Source organism: Lactuca virosa, chromosome 4, assembly GCF_052849685.1.
Source record: "Lactuca virosa cultivar CGN04683 chromosome 4, Lactuca_virosa_CGN04683_v6, whole genome shotgun sequence".
Lineage (NCBI taxonomy): Eukaryota > Viridiplantae > Streptophyta > Magnoliopsida > Asterales > Asteraceae > Lactuca > Lactuca virosa.
The window spans coordinates 4,387,933-4,407,500 of record NC_136429.1 but is presented as its reverse complement, the minus strand read 5'-3'; the positions used below and the strand labels follow the sequence as shown (position 1 = coordinate 4,407,500).

At 37.9% G+C, this 19,568-nt stretch overlaps 2 protein-coding genes across 2 annotated transcripts in view; both read right to left on the bottom strand.

The window, feature by feature from the left end:
* Nucleotides 1-648, bottom strand: part of LOC145169194 (MLP-like protein 31) — a 967-nt gene extending 319 nt beyond the window's left edge. The window contains exons 1-2 of the mRNA XM_079087767.1: nucleotides 367-648; nucleotides 1-193 (exon numbers count right to left, since the gene is read on the bottom strand). The exon at nucleotides 1-193 is cut by the window's left edge and continues 319 nt beyond it. Coding sequence (XP_078943893.1) covers nucleotides 1-193; nucleotides 367-553 — 380 coding nt within the window. The 5' untranslated portion in view covers nucleotides 554-648. The remainder of the gene's footprint in view (nucleotides 194-366) is intronic.
* Nucleotides 649-7,811: 7,163 nt separating this feature from the next.
* LOC145104057 (uncharacterized) lies at nucleotides 7,812-8,627 on the bottom strand. The gene is made up of 2 exons (XM_079041337.1): nucleotides 8,569-8,627; nucleotides 7,812-8,430 (listed from the first exon to the last, which is right to left on the bottom strand). The coding sequence occupies exons 1-2, from the start codon at nucleotides 8,625-8,627 to the stop codon at nucleotides 7,812-7,814; spliced, it is 678 nt and encodes a 225-aa protein (XP_078897463.1).
* Nucleotides 8,628-19,568: the final 10,941 nt, after the last annotated feature.

Sequence of the window (19,568 nt, the reverse complement as noted above, 5' to 3'; positions counted from 1 at the left end):
CTTATATCTGGCTTCTCAAACTCCAAGGTCCAAGTAGCCACCTGTCCATCACCCTTCTGTTCAACATGAAAGATGATTGTAAAGGTCTTGTATAGCTCTTCCAACAGATCTCCTCCAATAACCTTAAACACAATCATGTGGTTTTCCTCATTTACTGCTTCAATTATCTCCGTACAAGTTTTCTTCTTTCCGTCTGTTTTTCATGCAGAAATACAATGAATTGAAATCACCGTTAATCACTATATAATATTGAATTCATGATGATATACTATTGAAATTCAAATCTCTTAAATACACTGGATTTTGGAGGAAGCAAGTATATGTATGAATAAATAAATAGTAGTAGTCTTTATCATATTATCATACCATGAGTGTAGTGCCAACAGATGACAGATCCAACGACCCCCCTCTCACCAGCATGCAGTTCACAGTCATGAATCTTATCAGGGGATATCGCAACTATCTGATGTGGGTTGTGCCTCAAGAGATCATGGAAGACATCGCCCTTCTTACTAATCTCTACATAACCAATTAATTTGCCGGATAGAGCCATCTTTATGTTAATACCACGACCCTGATTAAACCCCTTCTTTAAAATTAAGAGAGAGTTGATGAGTTCTTGCAAAATACATGGCCGACCTTATATAGAACAATTTGGCCGCCAAACTCCAACACTTACAGTTTAATTAATATACTTACTATTTATCTAAGATATCATTAAGCTATTGGTGCGAACGCCTTTCGCTGCGATAGAGACAACAATGACGCAAGGGCATATCTACCAAGGGCTTAGGTAGGTCTTAGGACCTACCTAAATGCTCAATTCCATTTACAATATATATAGTAGAAAAACTAAAAACTATCTTAGAAAAAATAAAAGATCTATCTGGAGTTTGTTTTTAAAAAAAATTGTCTTAAAAAACATTTTAAAAAATATAAGTTATTATGGACAATTTGTTATTTTAAATTATAGGATTGATAACAAAAAGTTAACCACTCTTAATCAGCATTCTTAAAATATCAATAAATAAATAAATTGTTTTAATAAAAAGAAACCTACATGCCAAAGACTCTCACTCTCCGTTCGCCGCTTTATCAATGCACTAATAATCAACTAGTTTTTTGTTAAACCGTACGGGTTGTTTTAGTTATATTTGAATTGATTTTTAAAATTTTTAATCGGTAGCACCTGATCGTTTTTAACCGATTGAACCAATTCAGTTTTTTCAGGTACACGACCCGACACAACCCGACCGGACCGACAAAAGTGTTGTTGATTTTTTTTATTAGCTTCACTTAATTTGAGAACTGTGATTTTTTGTTCTAGATTCACTATGACGACATTTAATTAATCAACACGTTTACAGATTAATTCGCCCCTAAAGACATCGCAACTAATGCTTTCTAACCGCTATCTGTTGGTTAATCCTCTCGATGCAATGGTTGAGATCTCGCTTCATACAACTTGTTTGTTGCAATGTCAATAGCGGTAACAACTTTCGCCGCTAATACCCTAACAAAATTGACCGCAACATTTTCCCTCCTTATTCACAAATGTGTCAACGTTCAACGCCACCAATACTTAACGGTATCTTAGAAAACCGCACCAAAAAATACCAAATACCACACCAAAAAAGCCACATGGAAGAAGACAAAACTGCATCAACAAATATTGAACCGCGTTGTTAAAAATTCGCAGCAATAAATATTGAACTGCATCGTTAAAACTAGCACTAACAAATGTGGAATCACATCAACTAAAACCCACTCCAACAAATGAGGAGTTGCATTATCAAAAACTGGCATCATTAAATAAAAACACACCAAGTAATTTAAAACGCACCATCAAACAAAGACACACCTTTTTACAAAATTGCACTATTATAATAACCCCACCATTATCCGTAAAGCCAGCAATTAAACATTTTTTGGTATATATTTTCCAATTTAAAAGTATAATATTGTAGAAAAACATGCAAAACGATGATTTTGTTTATTTTCCTTGTTGATTTTCTTCACTGTTGTTTGTGTTTTTATAAGTATGGTTTGATGCAACAACATTCAATATAATTCACCTAGTGAAATTCTTCTATAGATTTCTCAAACTACAATACTACAATAGAATGTAACACAAGAAATTAGTATAAAAAGTAGTCTTACCGAGTTTATGTCCGACACTCAAATACCTTGTTAATTAAATTCAAAACTAGGTTTAAGACCATATTTTCAAGTTTGCCAATCAGAGCCAACCACTTGTTTTTCTAAAACTGAAAAAAAAGTAAACAAATGAAAAAAATGTATACAAATAAATGGAAAGTTCCTATTTAAAATATATGCAAAAAAGTTACTATAATGTCAAAATTATGTTGAATTGAAACACCCATTCTGCAGGACGTATCGGTGATGATCTGAAGGAGTCAAATGTTTGGTTTTTAAGGAAAAATGATTTGCCATGACGTGGTGAATGGAGACCCACGACGTGGCACGACTTTTTACGATCGCACTGTTCTGGTTAGCACCACGACGTGGTTGGTAGTGGGCCACGACGTGGTGGCTGTGGCAGCCCAAACTCATGTTTTGTTAGGGTTTCTTTCTTATTTAAAGCCTCTAACTTCAAGGTTAGGGCATCATCTTCAGCCTCCAACCTTCTTCAATGAAACCCTAGCCTCCATTTCACCACTTTGAGCCTCCCCTCTCCTCTTTCATCCTTTTGTGAGCTTATGGTGTTGATTTTGACTCCTTGGAGAAGAATAAGGTGTTCTTGGTGCATAGATCCAACAGGTAAGTTCCCTCATCATCCTGGAGCACATATTCTGGATCATTGTAAGTCCTTAAGTTCCAATCTTTTTGTGATATGCTTCAACATCCATCCTTTTATGCTTTGTTCTTCATGTTTGGTGTAGTATGAGTAACTGGATAGTTGCCAACTTTATTTATCATTGGGGTTTCTTTGATGTTTGGTGTGTTAAATCTAAAATTTGGTTGACATTTGGTTCTATATATATGATTTTGACCTCATTTTCACCATTTTGACAAAACCAAGTGCAAGACTGCATTGGACAAGCATGACCATAAACTAAGGGTTTCTATGAAGCTTATGGACATTTGGAAGTATTTTGGAAAATAAGAGTGCATTGCTTAATGGATTAAGGTTTTAATCCATTAAGTGGTTTTTGGATAGTTCACACGATGTGGCAACCTGCTTACCATGTCGTGGAGAGTGGATTCTTAGTGACTATTTTGTCGAAAGGAATTCCACGTCGTGGCATGTATATAGCCACGACATGGTGATTAGCGGTGTTGGCTTTTGGTTGTTACCTTTGACTGTTGACCGTTGTCTTGTTGAACGACTTGACTTTCGACCAAACTTCGATAGGTATTGAGTTGTAGTCCAAGGTTTAGCTTGTGATTGATTTAGGAGGTTTGTGTAGCAGTTTATGTGGGAGTTTGAGTTGTGGATTTTAGTTCTTCAATTAGGTGACTCTTCTCACTATATTACCTATGTTATAGTGGTGTGTGTAACAACCCAAAAACCAGGATAAAATTTTTCATTTTTTTTAAAAAAACAAGAGTTACAACCATCACATTGTTCCAAAAACAATCACATAACAATAATTTCATTCATTAGAGTACAATATCAAAATTGCAGAAAATAGTGACGATTGAATGCTGCGCCATCAAGTCGGGCCCTTCCCCTTAGTACGGAAAGTACATGAAATCACAATTACATACTGTAAGCAAAAGTTAGTGAGTTCCCCAAAGTACCACATACCAATCATAAATAAGATAGTGCTATGGGCCAAACCATAGTCTTACAAGCAATTTCCTGCCGAGGGCCACATCCCGGTCTTACAGACAGTTGCTAGGGGCCAGATCCTGGTCTTTCGTATAATTGTCAGGGGCGGATCCTGGTTTTTTGATACAATTGCCAGGGACCAAATCCTTGTCTTTCATATAATTGTCAGGGGACAAATCCTGGTCTTTCATACAATTACCAGGGACCAAATCCTTGTATTTCATAAAATATCTCAAATATAGCTAACAACCTATATCACAAATACTGGTTCGGCCTTGGTGCCTTCGACCCAGTGATACAGTGAGGAAACTCACCTCATTCCGCTGATAAATAACTTACTGCTCGGCTACCGAACCGGAAGATCCCACACTTAACATACACAAATTACCCTAATCAGAGATATGTTATAAACCATAATCGTGAGCCTAAGCCCCAAGTCCAAACTCCTAAGATAAAGGCCCATTCACCTTTCCCATAATGGGCCTAATCAACCTTGGCCCAAAACACAATAATGGCCCCCGAGGCCTAAAAGGCCCAACTCATACATCTTAAGGCCTACTAGAAGAATTCCAAGGCTCATCCACCCTAAATAGGCCAAAACCCAAAGTAACTAAGGCCTAAAAGTCCAAAGCCCAACGAAGTCCAACAGCCCACTGAGAGGTGTACTCTCGGCGTACTCACCCGTTTGCCAGTACGCGCGGCGTACTCCTTAGTACACTCAACGTACTGAGCTTCTTACCACCTTAAGCCATTTGGTGCTTAATCCTTACAACCGCTCGATTCAACTTTCGGATTTCAACCATTATGGGGGTTCTAAGACATAAAGTTGGCAACTTTATGCCTTAATTTGTCGTAATGGAACCCAACATCCATTTTTGTCCAACAAGGCTCACACTAAGGAATTAAATTCATGAATGGGCTCATATCAACCACCAAGATGACATTTTTATGCATCTAAAACGTCAAAGGGACTGAGATCGAATACTTCTAATTTCTGGAGTTGCCCAGACTCACAAAAGAACCCATGGGACCAATATGAACTCATAAACAAGCCCTAAAATCTAATAACCAAAAGAATCATCAAGATAAGAACCTTTTACCTTCAAAAGCTTCTTAAGTTGATGTAGACTCTGGCTCTAGAAGCTCAACCTCAACAAATGCTTGATCTCCAAGTTCTTCCTCTTAAGAACACACCAAAATGCCATAAAAGTCACTTCCAAGCTAAGAATCACTCAAAAGGGTAAACTAAGGTTTAATGGGTCGTGAATAGAAGTGGAGGCTGATAAGGGTGAGTGTCCTAAGGCCATAATGATGCTTAAATAGGCCTCATGCCCTAAAAATTAGGGTTTAGTCTTTGGTTGCGTATACCCTGCGTACACCACGTACGCCCAACGTACATGGTTAAGCTTCCCGATCCAAGGTATGCATGTACGCTAAGCGTACCAAAATGTACGCCCAGCGTACGGGGACCACTTTCGAAAAATATTTTAGACTTCAAGGAACAAAGAGAAAATACATTTAATCGAATGTTACAAATCTCCCCCACTTGAATTAGACTTCGTCCTCGAAGTCCACTGGTGCAAACAAATATGGGTAGTGCTCCCTCATCTCGTCCTCCGGCCCCCACGTCCACTCGGAGCCCTTTCGGTGCTGCCATTTCACCTTCACCAGATTCACCACCTTGTTGTGTAGAGTCTTAATTTTCCTGTCGACAATCTCAATTGGCCTCTCCATGTAATTCAGGCGCTCATCCACCTGAATGTCATCCAGTGATATCACTGCTGAATCATCGGCTACACACTTCCGCAACTGAGACACGTGGAAAGTGTTATGGATCTGACTGAGCTCATCAGGAAGATCCAGGCAGTAACCCTGAAAGGACCAATAAACCGGGGGCACAGCTTGCCCTGCTTCCGAAACCGAATGACACCCTTCCAAGATGAGACCTTCAGCAGCACCAAGTCTCCCACTTGAAACTCCAGGTCCGAACGACGCAGATCAGCATAACTCTTCTGTCAACTTTGTGCGACCCCTAACCTATCGTGCACATGCTGAATCAACTTTGTGGTCTTAAGCACCACCTCGGTGCTTCCCATCACCTGATGACCAACCTCGCCCCAACAAACCGGGGTCATGCACCTCTTCCCATACAACATCTCAAATGGTGGCCGGTCAATACTAGCATGATAACTATTGTAGTAGGAGAATTCGGCCAGTGGAGGGTAACTACTACCTCCCGGACATAGATATCTACTAGCTTCTCCACGGATATGCTCTCGTCAATCGAGATAAAATGCGCACTCTTAGTTAGTCTGTCCACAATGACCTAAATAGAGTCAACACCACGTTCCATCCTAGGCAATTTTGTGATGAAATCCATAGTGACCTCCTCCCACTTCCACATGGGAATGGGCAATGGCTACACCTTGCTGTGAGGTCTCTGATGCTCGGCCTTGACCTTTTTTACAAGTCAGGCACCGCTCAACAAGCAAAGTAATTTCTCTCTTCATGCAGGACCACCGGCAACTCAACCTCAAATCTTGGTACATCTTCGTGGCCCCCGGATGGATAGAAAACTTTGATTTATGCTCTTCCTCCAAAATCGTCTGCCTCACTCCACCTGATGTCGGAACCCAAAATCTACCACACTGCGTCAACAACCGCCGACTGTCTCTGACAAATAAAGGAATATGTCCTCTAATCCGCTCGGTCTTCCAGTTTTCCTTTTTCATTACCTCTACCCGAGCCTTCTTAATCAAATCCATCATAGGCGAACTAACAGTCATGCTCAAACAAATATCTGGGATAGATGAGCTTGCCGCCTTGCAGCTCAAAGCATCGGCCACCACATTGTCCTTCCTAGGGTGGTACAGGATCTCGCAATCATAGTCCTTCACTATATCCAACCACCTCTGCTTCCGTATATTCAAATTCAGCTGATCCATCAAATACTTCAAACTCTTGTGGTCAGTGTAGATAGTACACCGAAACCCATACACATAATGCCTCCATATCTTGAGGGAAAACACCACAACCACCAATTCCAAATCATGTGTGGGGTAATTCGCCTCGTGAGGCTTCAGCTACCTCGAGGCGTATGCAATCATGTGACATCTCTGCATCAAAACATCTTCCAAACCCGAAATAGATTCGTTGCAGTAAACCACAAAATCATCCGAACCCTCGGGGAGCACCAAAATTGGGGCCTCAGACAACCTCTGCCTCAGAGGCTCAAAGGTTAACTGCCGATCAGGCCCCAACTGGAAGGTCACAATCTTTTTTTTCAGGCGGTTCAGGGGCACAAAAATCTTGGAGAAATCCTGGATAAATCTCCGATAATACCCTACGAGACCTAAGAAAATCTGAATCTCAGATGTGGTCCTCGGGACCTCCCAACGCATCACTGCCTTGGTCTTGGTCGGGTCAACCAAGATCCCATTTTGGATAACGATGTGCCCCAAAAACAGCACCTCTCGCAACCAAAACTCGTATTTGGAGAATTTAGCATAAAGCCTCTCCTTCCTCAGGGTCTCCAACAACTCTCGTAAATGCTACTCGTGTTGCTCCTTGGTCCAGGAATAGACCATAATATTATCAGTGAAAACAATCACATACCGATCCAACATCGGCCTGCAGACCCAGTTCATGAGATCCATGAACGTTGCTGGTGCATTGGTGAGCTCGAAAGGCATCACCATAAATTCGTAACGACCATAACGAGTCCTGAAGGCTGTCTTCTGCACATCCTCATCCCTGACCCTCATCTAGTGGTACCCTGATAGCAAATCAATCTTGGAAAACCAAGATGCACCCAAGAGCTGATCAAACAAATCATCGATCCTTGGGAGTGGGTAGTGGTTCTTACCGTTAGCTTATTCAACTCCCAATAATCAATGCACATCCTGTGCGAACCGTCCTTCTTCTTCTTCACAAATAGGATCGGTGTTCCCCACGGAGAACTTCTCGGACAAATAAAACCCATGTCTAGCACCTCCTGCAGCTGCGTAGACAACTCCTACATCTCATGCGGTGCCAGGCGATACGACGCCTTGGTTTGCGGAGCCGCACCAAGCATGGAATCAATCCGAAACTCAACCAGCCTCTCGGGAGGCACTCCCATAAAATCCTCAGGTAAAACATCAGGAAAATCCCTCACAATGGATACCCTGATCAAGTATGTCGTGGCCTCAACCTGTGTGTTAGAAACATAAGCCAGAAACCTGGAACAACTCTGCTGCAGATATCTCCTAGCCTTCGCATCTGAACAGTGAGTTGGCCCATGCGAAGCTCTCTCGACAGTAATAACCAGTTCTCCCCCTCTTGGGGTTCGAACTCTCACTAACTGCCTCTCGAAATCAATAACGACCCTATTGGGGCCCAACCAATCCGTCCTGATGATAACCTTCAATCCTCGCAAAGGGATCAACACCAATTCAATAGAGAACCTCTCGTTAAACATGTTCAGGACACACCCACAGAAAACCCTTAAAGCACTCACGGTACGGTCATCCGTAATCTCCACCTCCAGAGGGGAATCCAAAGTCCCTGGAGCGTCTTGAAACTTCTTGTTGAACGCAAGAGATACGAAGGAACGGGTAGCCTCCGAATCAAACAAAATATGAGTAGACAAACCGCTGACCAAAAAGGTCCATATACAAGATCATAATACATATAAGCATAAACAAGGAAAGCAATAAAATATAGGGTTAGAATGCATACCAGTAACTACATCCGGTACTGCATGAGCCTTATCAGTGGTCAACATAAAAGACCTGCTCTTCAACACAGGAGCCTCCGCCTTGCCCTGGCGACCAAGTGTAGGCGCCACCATTGCTCCCACAGAAAATCTCGGACAATCAGCCTTTTATGGCTAGTATAATTGATTTCAAACAAAAATCAGAGCCCTCTTGGGTTAATCCCTGCTCATATGGCGCGGCTGGCCACAACTGAAATGTCACAACTGGGACATTTTAGACCTAGCATGGTGTAAACCCTAACCAAGTACTAGTGTAAACCACATTGCAATCTTGATTGCATAGTGTCCATCTATAGCCTTAGGGCTTGCATATAGAGCTAACAAAGAAGTAGGGATTGAAACCTAAGTTAAGTTAGGAAGGTATAATCCAACACTTGGCAAAAGATTAGGGTTTAAACCATAAATAACACACCATAGGTGTGTTTACAGCCAAGGGGTTCTAGAAAGGAAGAGTTAAAGGCCTAAAGGGATAAAGATCAAGGTGTTCACGGTCCAAAAAATTTTAGGACTTAGGGTTCACGGCCATGAAGTATTCCATGATGTAGTTCACGATTTGAAGTAAATAGCAAATGATGTTCACGGCCTAGGAATTTATTTAACATAGAGTTCACGGACAAGGTATGACCATGACCACAAATCAAAGCTCATTTATTTGGGCGTAAACCCCTTAAATATCTCATATATTCAACATACCAATGTGATAGGATTCAATTACCAATACAACCGCCTCATAAGTTCCTTCACATATAAGTCACAACTTAGAACCATTTCTCTCATTTTACACAAGCAATAAATGAAAACATTCTCTTTTCTCTCTCAAGTATCAAACCCATTTCCTCCATCCTTTCTATTTCAAGCTCCAGGAGATCTTCAACTTAACATAGTTATAAGATTAAGTAAGTATTCTTCATTTTTGTGTTTATTTAACACTTCAAACCATTAGTTTATTCTAATTCAAACACATCCGTGTGTTAAAATACTTGTAGGATATGATCACTTTCCCGTATTATATCCCGAAGGTCACCGCTTTCGTCTCGATATTTAGTCAAAACCGCACATAAGGTGAGTTCATACCCCTATATTTTTCCAAGATTTTTCAATGTTTTTAGGGGGGGGGGGGGAATACAAGTAAAACACAAGAAATTTTGTGTTTAAAAATATAAATTATCTATTATGTTTTTCTTACCATTAATATGTATTTAAACTTGAAATCTGTTAAAATATGGAAATAAACTTATAAAGTATAATAGGTATAGTTTATGGATCATATGAACTATTTTACAAAGTCCAGGTTAAAACATGGAAATAAACTTATAAACTATAATAAGTATAGTTTATGGAACAAAGGGATCTTTTTACAAAATTACCTGTTATTTATAAAAAGGTTTTCGCATTATTACTTGTAAAGTTGTTGATCTAGTTTGTGAGACATGTCTTCGTGTACTTACCTAAGTACCAGTGGAAGTCTAACCTTATGAACCAGAGTCTCCTGGAGGGAGAGCGTGAGTTTGTGTATAGATCTATATGGGACCGACAATCCCTCACCTCGACTGTTAGCTACAATTGGACCGGCAGGTCTAAGGGTGACAAACGTCATAAACGATATTGATGTCCGATTCACATCGTATCAATTAGTATGGTTATAAGAGCTCACAAGGAGAAAACAACGACATATTTACGTAGTAATATACTTTTCTTAAACAATCTCAAAGGATAATCCGTTGAACGCTTCAACTTGACCACTGAAGAGACGGGAGGTCTTCCATTCCATAAGAGATTGTAATTTCACTCTTTCCCCCACTTCTCATCTCTCTGTGGGACTTGTTCCCTCTTCAACTCAGCGGAGCAAACAACCCCCTTCAATATCTCTCATAATGTGTTCTATACTGTTGAAAGCTAGATCCACATGAGGTGTGTAATGCATAGCTAAAAAAACGCCAGGCGAGATCCAACGGTGAACAGCTGCCCAAAAGAAAAACCGCCTGGCTCAGTATATATATAATATGGTTAGATAAAATTGAAGCCCGGTAGAAAGTGGAATGTGTGACTTCCGCCTTACTTCCTGTTCCTTGTTTGGTTGTGGGCTTAGGGCAGATTCACCCATTCAACAGTCTGTTCGATCTCGGTTATATACAACTCGTATGTACTAAGTGATCATAGGAGGGTAGTATCGTCACATCGAGTTTTCAGGACAATCGCATCTTCAGCTAGTTTTTTCTTATAAATAAAACTAGGTATCATTAAACTAAGTATGGTAATTATACTTATGCTTTTCGGTCTTGGAAAGATTATAACTACAAATTGGTTTTTATAGAAAATATAGGATTTTCTATGATAAACATCGTTATTTTAAAGGTAAACAGTTTTTGATTTAACTTTCTGAAAACAATAACAATTATTACTGAAAACAATGTTTTACAATAGAGTAAGTAGAACTACGAACATATTTACAAAAGGTTCAACACTTATTTATAAACTAGTATAACATAAAGGACCTTTAATGGTTAATTCTATGATTCCTTAGTTTATACATCAGAGTTATATATAAATAATATCTGATAGGCAGTGGAATGTGTGACTTCCGCCTTACTTCTTGTTCCTTGTTTGGTTGTGGGCTTAGGGCAGATTCACACATTCAATTGTCCGTTCGATATTAGATTATATATAGCTAGTATAAACTAAGTTATTATAGAAGGAACTACTATGGTTACCATTCTACTAAAGAAAATATAGGATTTTCTCAGGGAAACACATTCATCATATCTAAAAGAATCATTAATGTTAATTATGTGATTACGTGGTGAATACGTTAGAGTTATATATAATGAAGATCCGAAGGGCAATGGAATGTGTGACTTCCGCCTTACTTCCTGTTCCTTGTTTGGTTGTGGGCTTAGGGCAGATCCACACATTTAACTGTCTATTCGATCTGTATTGTATATAATTTGTATTCTCTAAATGATCACAGAAGGAACGAGTACGGTCAGATTACTCATTAAGAAAATTAAGGATTTTCTAGAGGAACATGCGAACTTTTCCAAAGAACAAAGAGTATACTTTTTATAACAAAAATACTTATGAACTCACCAACTTTAATGTTGACACTTTTTTCAAACCACTTGTATTCTCAGGAACGTTAGTAGACAGGTACCCTCTCAGGTGTTGCGAAGACGAAGCATAGTAGTTTTACGTCTTATCTTTTGCTATAGTTTTAATGTAAATCATTTCTGAACATAATCTAAACTTTATATTATTAATACGATGGTTGTTGTTGCTTTGATTACTATTATACAATTGTTGTGATACTGTACATGACGTCCTCCGCCCCCGAACGTTTCCGCCATTCCGGTTTGGGGGTGTGACAGATTGGTATCTGAGCATTGTTTATAGTGAACTAAGTATATCAACCTGTAAAAGATATACAACTATAAATACAATGGGAGTGATATATATATATATATATATATATATATATATATATATATATATATATATATATATATATATATATACTAGAACAAGTATCACAAGAAGAACAAAACAAAAGTATTTGGATGTTGGACACTACAGTCAAACCTAGATAGTTATGTAATCATATATGAGATAAATATAGCCTGATCAACTATATTTATTTGAGATACGACCAACATGTGTTTGGGAGTGATAGTGGTGTTGCAGCAAGTCTAAAACTTACCAACCCTATATACAAAGAGATGCTAGAACAAAACATAAAGTTTAAAATAATATAGGAGTATTTTAGGTACAATAAATAGCTTATGTGAAAACTAAAAGACCCTTACTGGTAGGTCTATAGTTGCTGAGTGTATACGTTAAGGTTATATATAATTGAGATTTTATAGACTTAGAATTTGTGATCTTCGCTCTACTTCCTGTTCCTTGTTTGGTTGTGGACTTAGAGTAGGATCACATATTCAAAGGTCTATTTGATCTTGGTTATATATAATCTGTATACACTACGTGATTATAGAAAGACCCGGTAAGGATCATCCTCGTAAAAAATTATTTTTAATAGAAATGTTTTATTAATCTCATAGATTCTTTAGACACTCCCATTCTCGCACGAACGACATGGGTAGATGTAACCACTCCATTACAACAGTCAACAGAGGAGTCGAGGCAGAACCAAAATAGGGTTCACGGGGAGGATTCCGAGAAAGGATCGGAAGAAGAGAAAGGCACTAGAGAGTTCATTAACAAACCTTATCCTATCAGGAACAAACTAGAGAGTACTGTATGCGTCACACTAATAACTAAGAAACTAATATAACTTAGTGAGTTAGTGACTACACTACTCACACTATGTGTTAAGTTTATCGTACCTTTCGTCGCAACTAGTAACAGTAAAATCAAGAGAGATACTCCCTTCCAAAACCCATGAAACCCGATCAACTTAAGATTTCAATATCTATACTCTATTTGGTTAAACTTAACTTTGATAAAATACCTATTTCTACTCTCTACATCATAGGGATGTAAGTCGAAACATTGAAAATCGTACAACAAAACGAGAAATTTATATGTATATATAAATAGATAAAGTACAACTAGAAACGACCATAATTACTTATCGACTCGCTTCACATCATGTAACAGAATCATGTCTTCACATGGAAATAACCAGCCAACCGACGAAACCCCGATCCTACATATAGACTCCGCTACATTCCAAGCCGCCGTAGCAGCTGCTGTGACAGGTGTCATGGTGCAATTCAATGCTAACAACCCAAACGAAAATAGAAACAGTGTCGACACTTCAAACCGTAGTAACAACCAAGGAAACTAACGAGTGCCTACCTACGAGAATCCCCCAACCCACAAACTGTAACATCCCGTTATTTTCTATTTGTAAAGTCAACTCTAGTCAACCAAAGTCAAACAAAAGTCAACTAAAGTCTTTTTATTGTTTGGGTTTTTATTTAGGTTATGATAATAACCTTTATTTGCTAAAATCCTTATAATATCCATAGTTGAATTTAGAAGGAAAATGTTTGAAAACCGAAAAACTTCGCATACTATTCATTGCCTCGGACCGTAAACACTTCGGACCGCAAAGAGCTTACGGCCATACACACTTCGGACCGTAAACTCCTCGCAACCGTAAACGAGGCGTCGGCCATAAACGTCTTGCCGACTTCGGACCGCAAACTCCTCGGCCTTAAACCCTCGTACATATATATATATATATATATATATATATATATATATATATATATATATATATATATATAGATTTCCTTCATTTTTTCACCATTTCTCACACTTTCACCTCAAGAAAATCAGATTCTCTCTCAAAGTTCATCAAGTCTTACACCCTAATCTTCAAAGATGTAAGTATTCCTTCAATTAAATTGTTGATACATGGCTTTATCTACTAAAGATCCATGTTTTCATCCATGAAATCATCTCTTTTGATTAGATCTTCAAGAACACCAAGAACACACACTAGTTCTTTGGACCGTGAACACCTCATTCAAACTTCAAAACGTAATTATCCATCCAAATACTAGTTATTCTATAGAAACTCATAACATACACCCTTGAAAACAACCATTTCCCAAGAACATAAGAGTTTAGGGCCATGAGCATCTCCCTTGGCCGTAAACTCCTATGAAGAACACCATAGGCCGTAAACTCCATTGGGCCGTACACTTCATGGCCGTAAACTCTTTTGTGTGGCCTTAAACTCCTTTAGAGCAATCACATGTGATTGTAACACTTAAATTCAAGTGTTTCCTAGTCCCTAAAGTGATTTTCTATCATAATTAGTTGTTATAAACACTAATTATATCCATATATGTATCATTATATGCTTAATAGGATCCGTTGTGTTCAAGACTACACTTGACACTTAGCATCCTACATCAATCTTACATTTGAATAACTTACAACAGGTGAGTTCATACCCCCGTATTTTCATAGTTTTTACTGTTTTAAGGGGGGGGGGGGGAATACAAGTCTAACACAAAGTTTTTGTGTTATAAACAAGTGATTTCAAATATCTTATCAAAATGAATTTCAGTTATCATCAAATCAAATGGTTTTCAATGTTTGTTTCAAAACGACATCAAGTCACCAAAATGAATTTCAAAATATCAAACTTCTTTTAAATGTTTTTATAAACTTATATTTCTCCCAAAAACCATACTAGTATATATATATATATATATATATATATATATATATATATATATATATATATATATATATAAATAAGATTTAAAAGGCTTAGGACTGATAACCCACTTTGGTTCCTTTTCCTTGTTTGGATGTGCGATTACAAGTATCAGTTATTTGTCCGAGTGTCATTTAAATTTTACTTATATATATATATATATATATATATATATTTGTATATGTATACAAGTATAAAAGTTAGTTCATTAAGTTCAATTACCCTTTGTAACATGTTGAGCAAGGGATTACATACATGAATACTTAGTATCAATTCAGAAATTACATATAAATTATAATAGGTATAATTTATGATTCACAGAACATTAATTCACGATTCAAGTATACTAGAATACATTGTTTTACAAGACCAAAGGTTTGATTCAAAACTATTCAAGGATATACATTTTTCAGATACATGTTAAGAATACTAATTCAAGAACATACTATCAATCATTTATTTTAGAATAATTGGGTTTTCATAACTATTATACATGTAACGTTTATATGCTTTTATGAGACAAGTAGTTCAGGTTGTTTAATTCATTTTAAACATCATAGTTAAAGTCCTGACATTATAACCAGAATCTCCAACAGCGAATCGAAACAATGTGTGTATAGATCTATATTGGGATTGACAACCCCGCACTCGGACTGCTAGCTACAGTCAGGATTACAAGTTTACAAAAGGATTACAAATACAGAACATCGGTTTACAAATAGAACAGTTTTATGCAACTAAAACTACTTTTCATATACAACAGAAAATATAGGATTTTCTGGAAACAGTTTACATGTTCAAGAAACAAAAGACATTCTTTCAAAACATAAATACTTATGCACTCACTCAACTTTTTGTTGATACTCTCTTTTCAAATTACTTGTATTCTCAGGGAACTAGTAGACAGGTACACCCCGAGCTTTTGAGAAGATGGAGCTATTTATGTCTTGTCTTCTTCTTTTGTATAACTATTTGGTTTCAGTATACAATGTTGAAACACATGTAAAGACTTATACTTTTTCAATACAGTGGTTGTTTGTACTCTGATTACTATAATGCATGTGTTGTGATACTACAAATGAAGTCCTCCAAAACTGTTCTATTTCCGCTATCTGGTTTTGGGGTGTGACAGATTGGTATCAGAGCATAGTTTATAGTAAACTCAGTATATCAATCCATAAAAAATATACAAACTATAAATACATTTGGGGCTAAGAGCTCTGACTACAAGTATACTTTTTAAAAATTTAAGTATTTTTACAAGAAGTATACTAACACTCATATGTACAAGTACAGTATCACAATCATAAGAACTTAAAAGTATTTGGATGTTGAACATTACAGTCAAACCTGTGCAGTTATGTAATCATATTTAGGATTAATATAGCTTGATCAACTATATTGATTTGAGATATGACCAACATGTGTTTGGGAGTGATAATGGTGTTGCAACATGTCTAAAACTTACCATACATATTCAGGAGAACTCTAGAAAAGAAAATAAAGATTAAAATACTATAGGGGTGTTTTAGGCACTATATACTTAAAACAAACAGATGAAAACAATAGAACAATGAAGGGTAGAACTATAAATATTAAGGGTATATTACAATTATATATAATTAAAGTTATATAGACTTAGAATATGTGATCTAGCTTCATTTCCTGTTCCTTGTTTGGTTGTGGATTTAGAGCCGGATCATTTAATCGAAGGTCGATTATACCCAAGTTATATATAATTAGTATACACTTTATAGTTATAGTAATACCTAGAACAAGTCATTCAGAATACATTACTTGATAATTGTAGGTCTCTTTCGTAGAAACTTACATCCTTAACCTATCGTTACTAACTATATTCTATATCTCTTATCCATATTCTCGTTTAGATAACTATGGTTGGATTTAACTTACCCAGAGACCGGTACTTCCCCGGTCAAGAACAAGATGCAGAACCTGAAGAAAATTACGAGATTCCCTTAGATGATGATTTCGTAGAAAATTTTCCCGAAGACAATGACTCCGAATCAGAAGCCTATAATCCACCACCAGTAGCTCAAAATCCTAACCCTCGTCCAGCTTTCCAAGGTCCGACGCCTCTGTGGGTAGAAAGTTTAGAAACATGGAGTCAAAATCAGGGTCAACCCATGCCATAGAACGGAGACAGAAGCTTCTACAACCTGAGCGAAGGAGGCTCAGCAGACAGAGTCCTGCCAATTCTAGTTCGCAGGATTGCTCGAAATGAAATTCAGGGTAGGACAGCCATCAACCAAATCAGGGAAGTTGATGCTAATGCGAGAGTTAATATGATTCGTATTCTTCGTCTTGAATATGCTCGTGACAGAGCAATGAGAGACAATGAAACCTTACTTCAAGAGTTAGCTGTAAATCGAGCTGAAGTCATAGAACTCCGAGCACGTCTGACATTATATGAAAGACATCTGCTTGCTATGGAGCGTCAACTGGCTGAGTTGAGGTTTCGCCCAAGAGATACCCGTCGCCAGTAGAAGATGCTCTACTCGTTTTCTATTCAATCTTTTGGTTATAGTTAAGTCTACGAATAGGTTCTAGTGTTATTTTTCATGTTTTTCAGTAAGACCACGAAAATTTTATTTTCAGTTGGTCTGTATGATGTCGATGTTTTCCCAGAATTTGGTGTATTGTAGACCTGTTTAAGGTCAAGTTTTCCAGACTTTATGTACTCAATATGCCAATTCAATCGAAATACATTTCATAGTCTTTGAAAAATAACCATTCAATTTCATATCATTCTGTTACAAGATATACTTGTCGTAGACTTATATTTCCAATTCATTACAAGATTCATGTTGAACTATATGTGGTAGTTTAGAGATATCAAAATTCATATTCACTCTTGATATCTTACCATCTTTGTATCTTTTGACTTTTATAGAAAAAGATGCCTCCTCGTAGAAATCCAAGACGTAACAATGTTAATGAAGCACCGGTGCCACCTCCGCCACTACCTCCTCAGTTCGACCCCGCTATGTTCCAAGTGGCGGTCACGGCAGCTATAGCGGCTGCCATGTCTCATATTAATACTCCTGGTGCTAGTGGGTCGGGAGCTGGTGCACATCCTTCTAACCATGGCGAGAGTCATGGGCACTCACGAGAGTGCACTTATAAATATTTTTCCAATGCCAAACCCAGGACCTTTAATGGAACCGGAGGAGTTATGGCATTAAGGCAGTGGATAGAAAAGACAGAAGCAATTTTCGAAATCTGCTCCTATCTTGAGGGCAGTAAGGTCAAATTCGTTGCTTGTACCTTTTCTGATAGAGCATTAACGTGGTGGAATGGCCACGTTAAGTCACTTACTCTTGTAGTGGCTAACTTGATAAGCTGGGAGAACTTCAAAGCCATGCTTATGCAGGAATACTGTCCGCGAGGAGAAGTTCAGAAACTTGAACAGGAGCTCTGGGGTCTTACAATGGTTGGTTCTGATATATCAACCTATACTAGTAGATTCTGTGATCTGGCAATTTTGTGCCCTGATATAGTTGCTCTGGAGAGCAAGAAGATTGAGAGATATATTTGGGGACTGTCGCCCCAAATTCAGTCAAGTGTCTTAGCTTCGAGGCCTGTTACTTTTGACAGTGCCAAAGAACTGGCACAATCTTTTATCGACCACGGAGCCCGTCAAAACTCAGTGGTTGCTCTGCCAGAACAACAAAAGGGAAACAACAACAACAACAATGACAACAACAACAGTAAGAAGAAGGGTAGGAATAAGAGGATGGGCAAATTCTCATAGGATTCCTCAAAGAAGCAACAGCTAGTTACAGTTAATGCTGCTACTGTACCTGCTGATGTTCCTATTAACCCAGTATCAGCCAAGCCTTATGCTGGTAATCTCCCCAAGTGCAACACGTGCAATTTTCACCATAATGGAAATTATCGAGAAATGCAGTGTCGTAACTGCAACAGAAAAGGGCATACTGCCCGATTTTATAGAACACCGCCCCAACCACTTAACCAAGTACCTTCTGCTGGAATAGGTCAAGCATGCTACCAATGTGGTGAAGTGGGGCATTTCAAGAAAGATTGTCCTAAAGCTAGAAATGTCGGTGGAGTTGGGAGAATTTTAGCCTTGGGTCATGAAGAAGCGGTAGCAAACCCTGCCGTAGTCATGGGTACGTTCCTTCTCAACAACACTTATGTGACACCAGTCAAATTTAGGTCAAAAATAAATTGATCAATAATCGTAATTGGGATGAACAAAGTGGTAGAAATTGTAACAAGATTTCCAAAAATATAAAGAACACTGAAATCCGAGTTATAACGAAGAAGTTATGACCAATCGAAGATCCGCGACAAAACCGGCAAAACATTGTTCAGTGTAAAAAGTGAATTTTCGATAAAAGGCTTTTTAGCCTTAACAATCTAAATGAAAGTTGTAGAATATGTTAAACCGAGAACGTTCATAAAAAGAACGTAAAAATCTGACTTCGTATGAGGAAGTTATGATTTTTCTAAGTTTCGGTTTAGCAGTAGACTGCTAAAAATTCGAAATATAAATCGATCGATATTTAGCCAATGCAACTTAAACGAGAATCGAAGGTCTCGTCAAAAGTAGTACAACGGTAAAAAGACAGACGAAAACGGACGTCGGATGAAGAAGTTATGAATTTTTAACGGATTTCCTGTCCCGGTCTATTAAAAATAATAATATTAAAAATAAAGTCAAAACTAGCCGATGAAGTCTAAACGAAAGTCGTAGAGTATAATTTTACCTACGCGTGCATATAAAGAACGCCAAAAACGGAGCTCGTATGCGAAAGTTATGAATTTCGCAAGTTTTT

What these genes read in the sequence shown, in the direction of transcription:
- LOC145104057 (XM_079041337.1), bottom strand. Translation starts at nt 8,627, where the DNA reads ATGGTGGCGCCTACACTTGGTCGCCAGGGCAAGGCGGAGGCTCCTGTG. An exon ending in GCTCCTGTGTTGAAGAGCAG is followed by an intron (nt 8,431 to 8,568) that starts GTCTTTTATGTT and finishes CTTTTTGGTCAG; the next exon opens with CGGTTTGTCTACTCATATTT.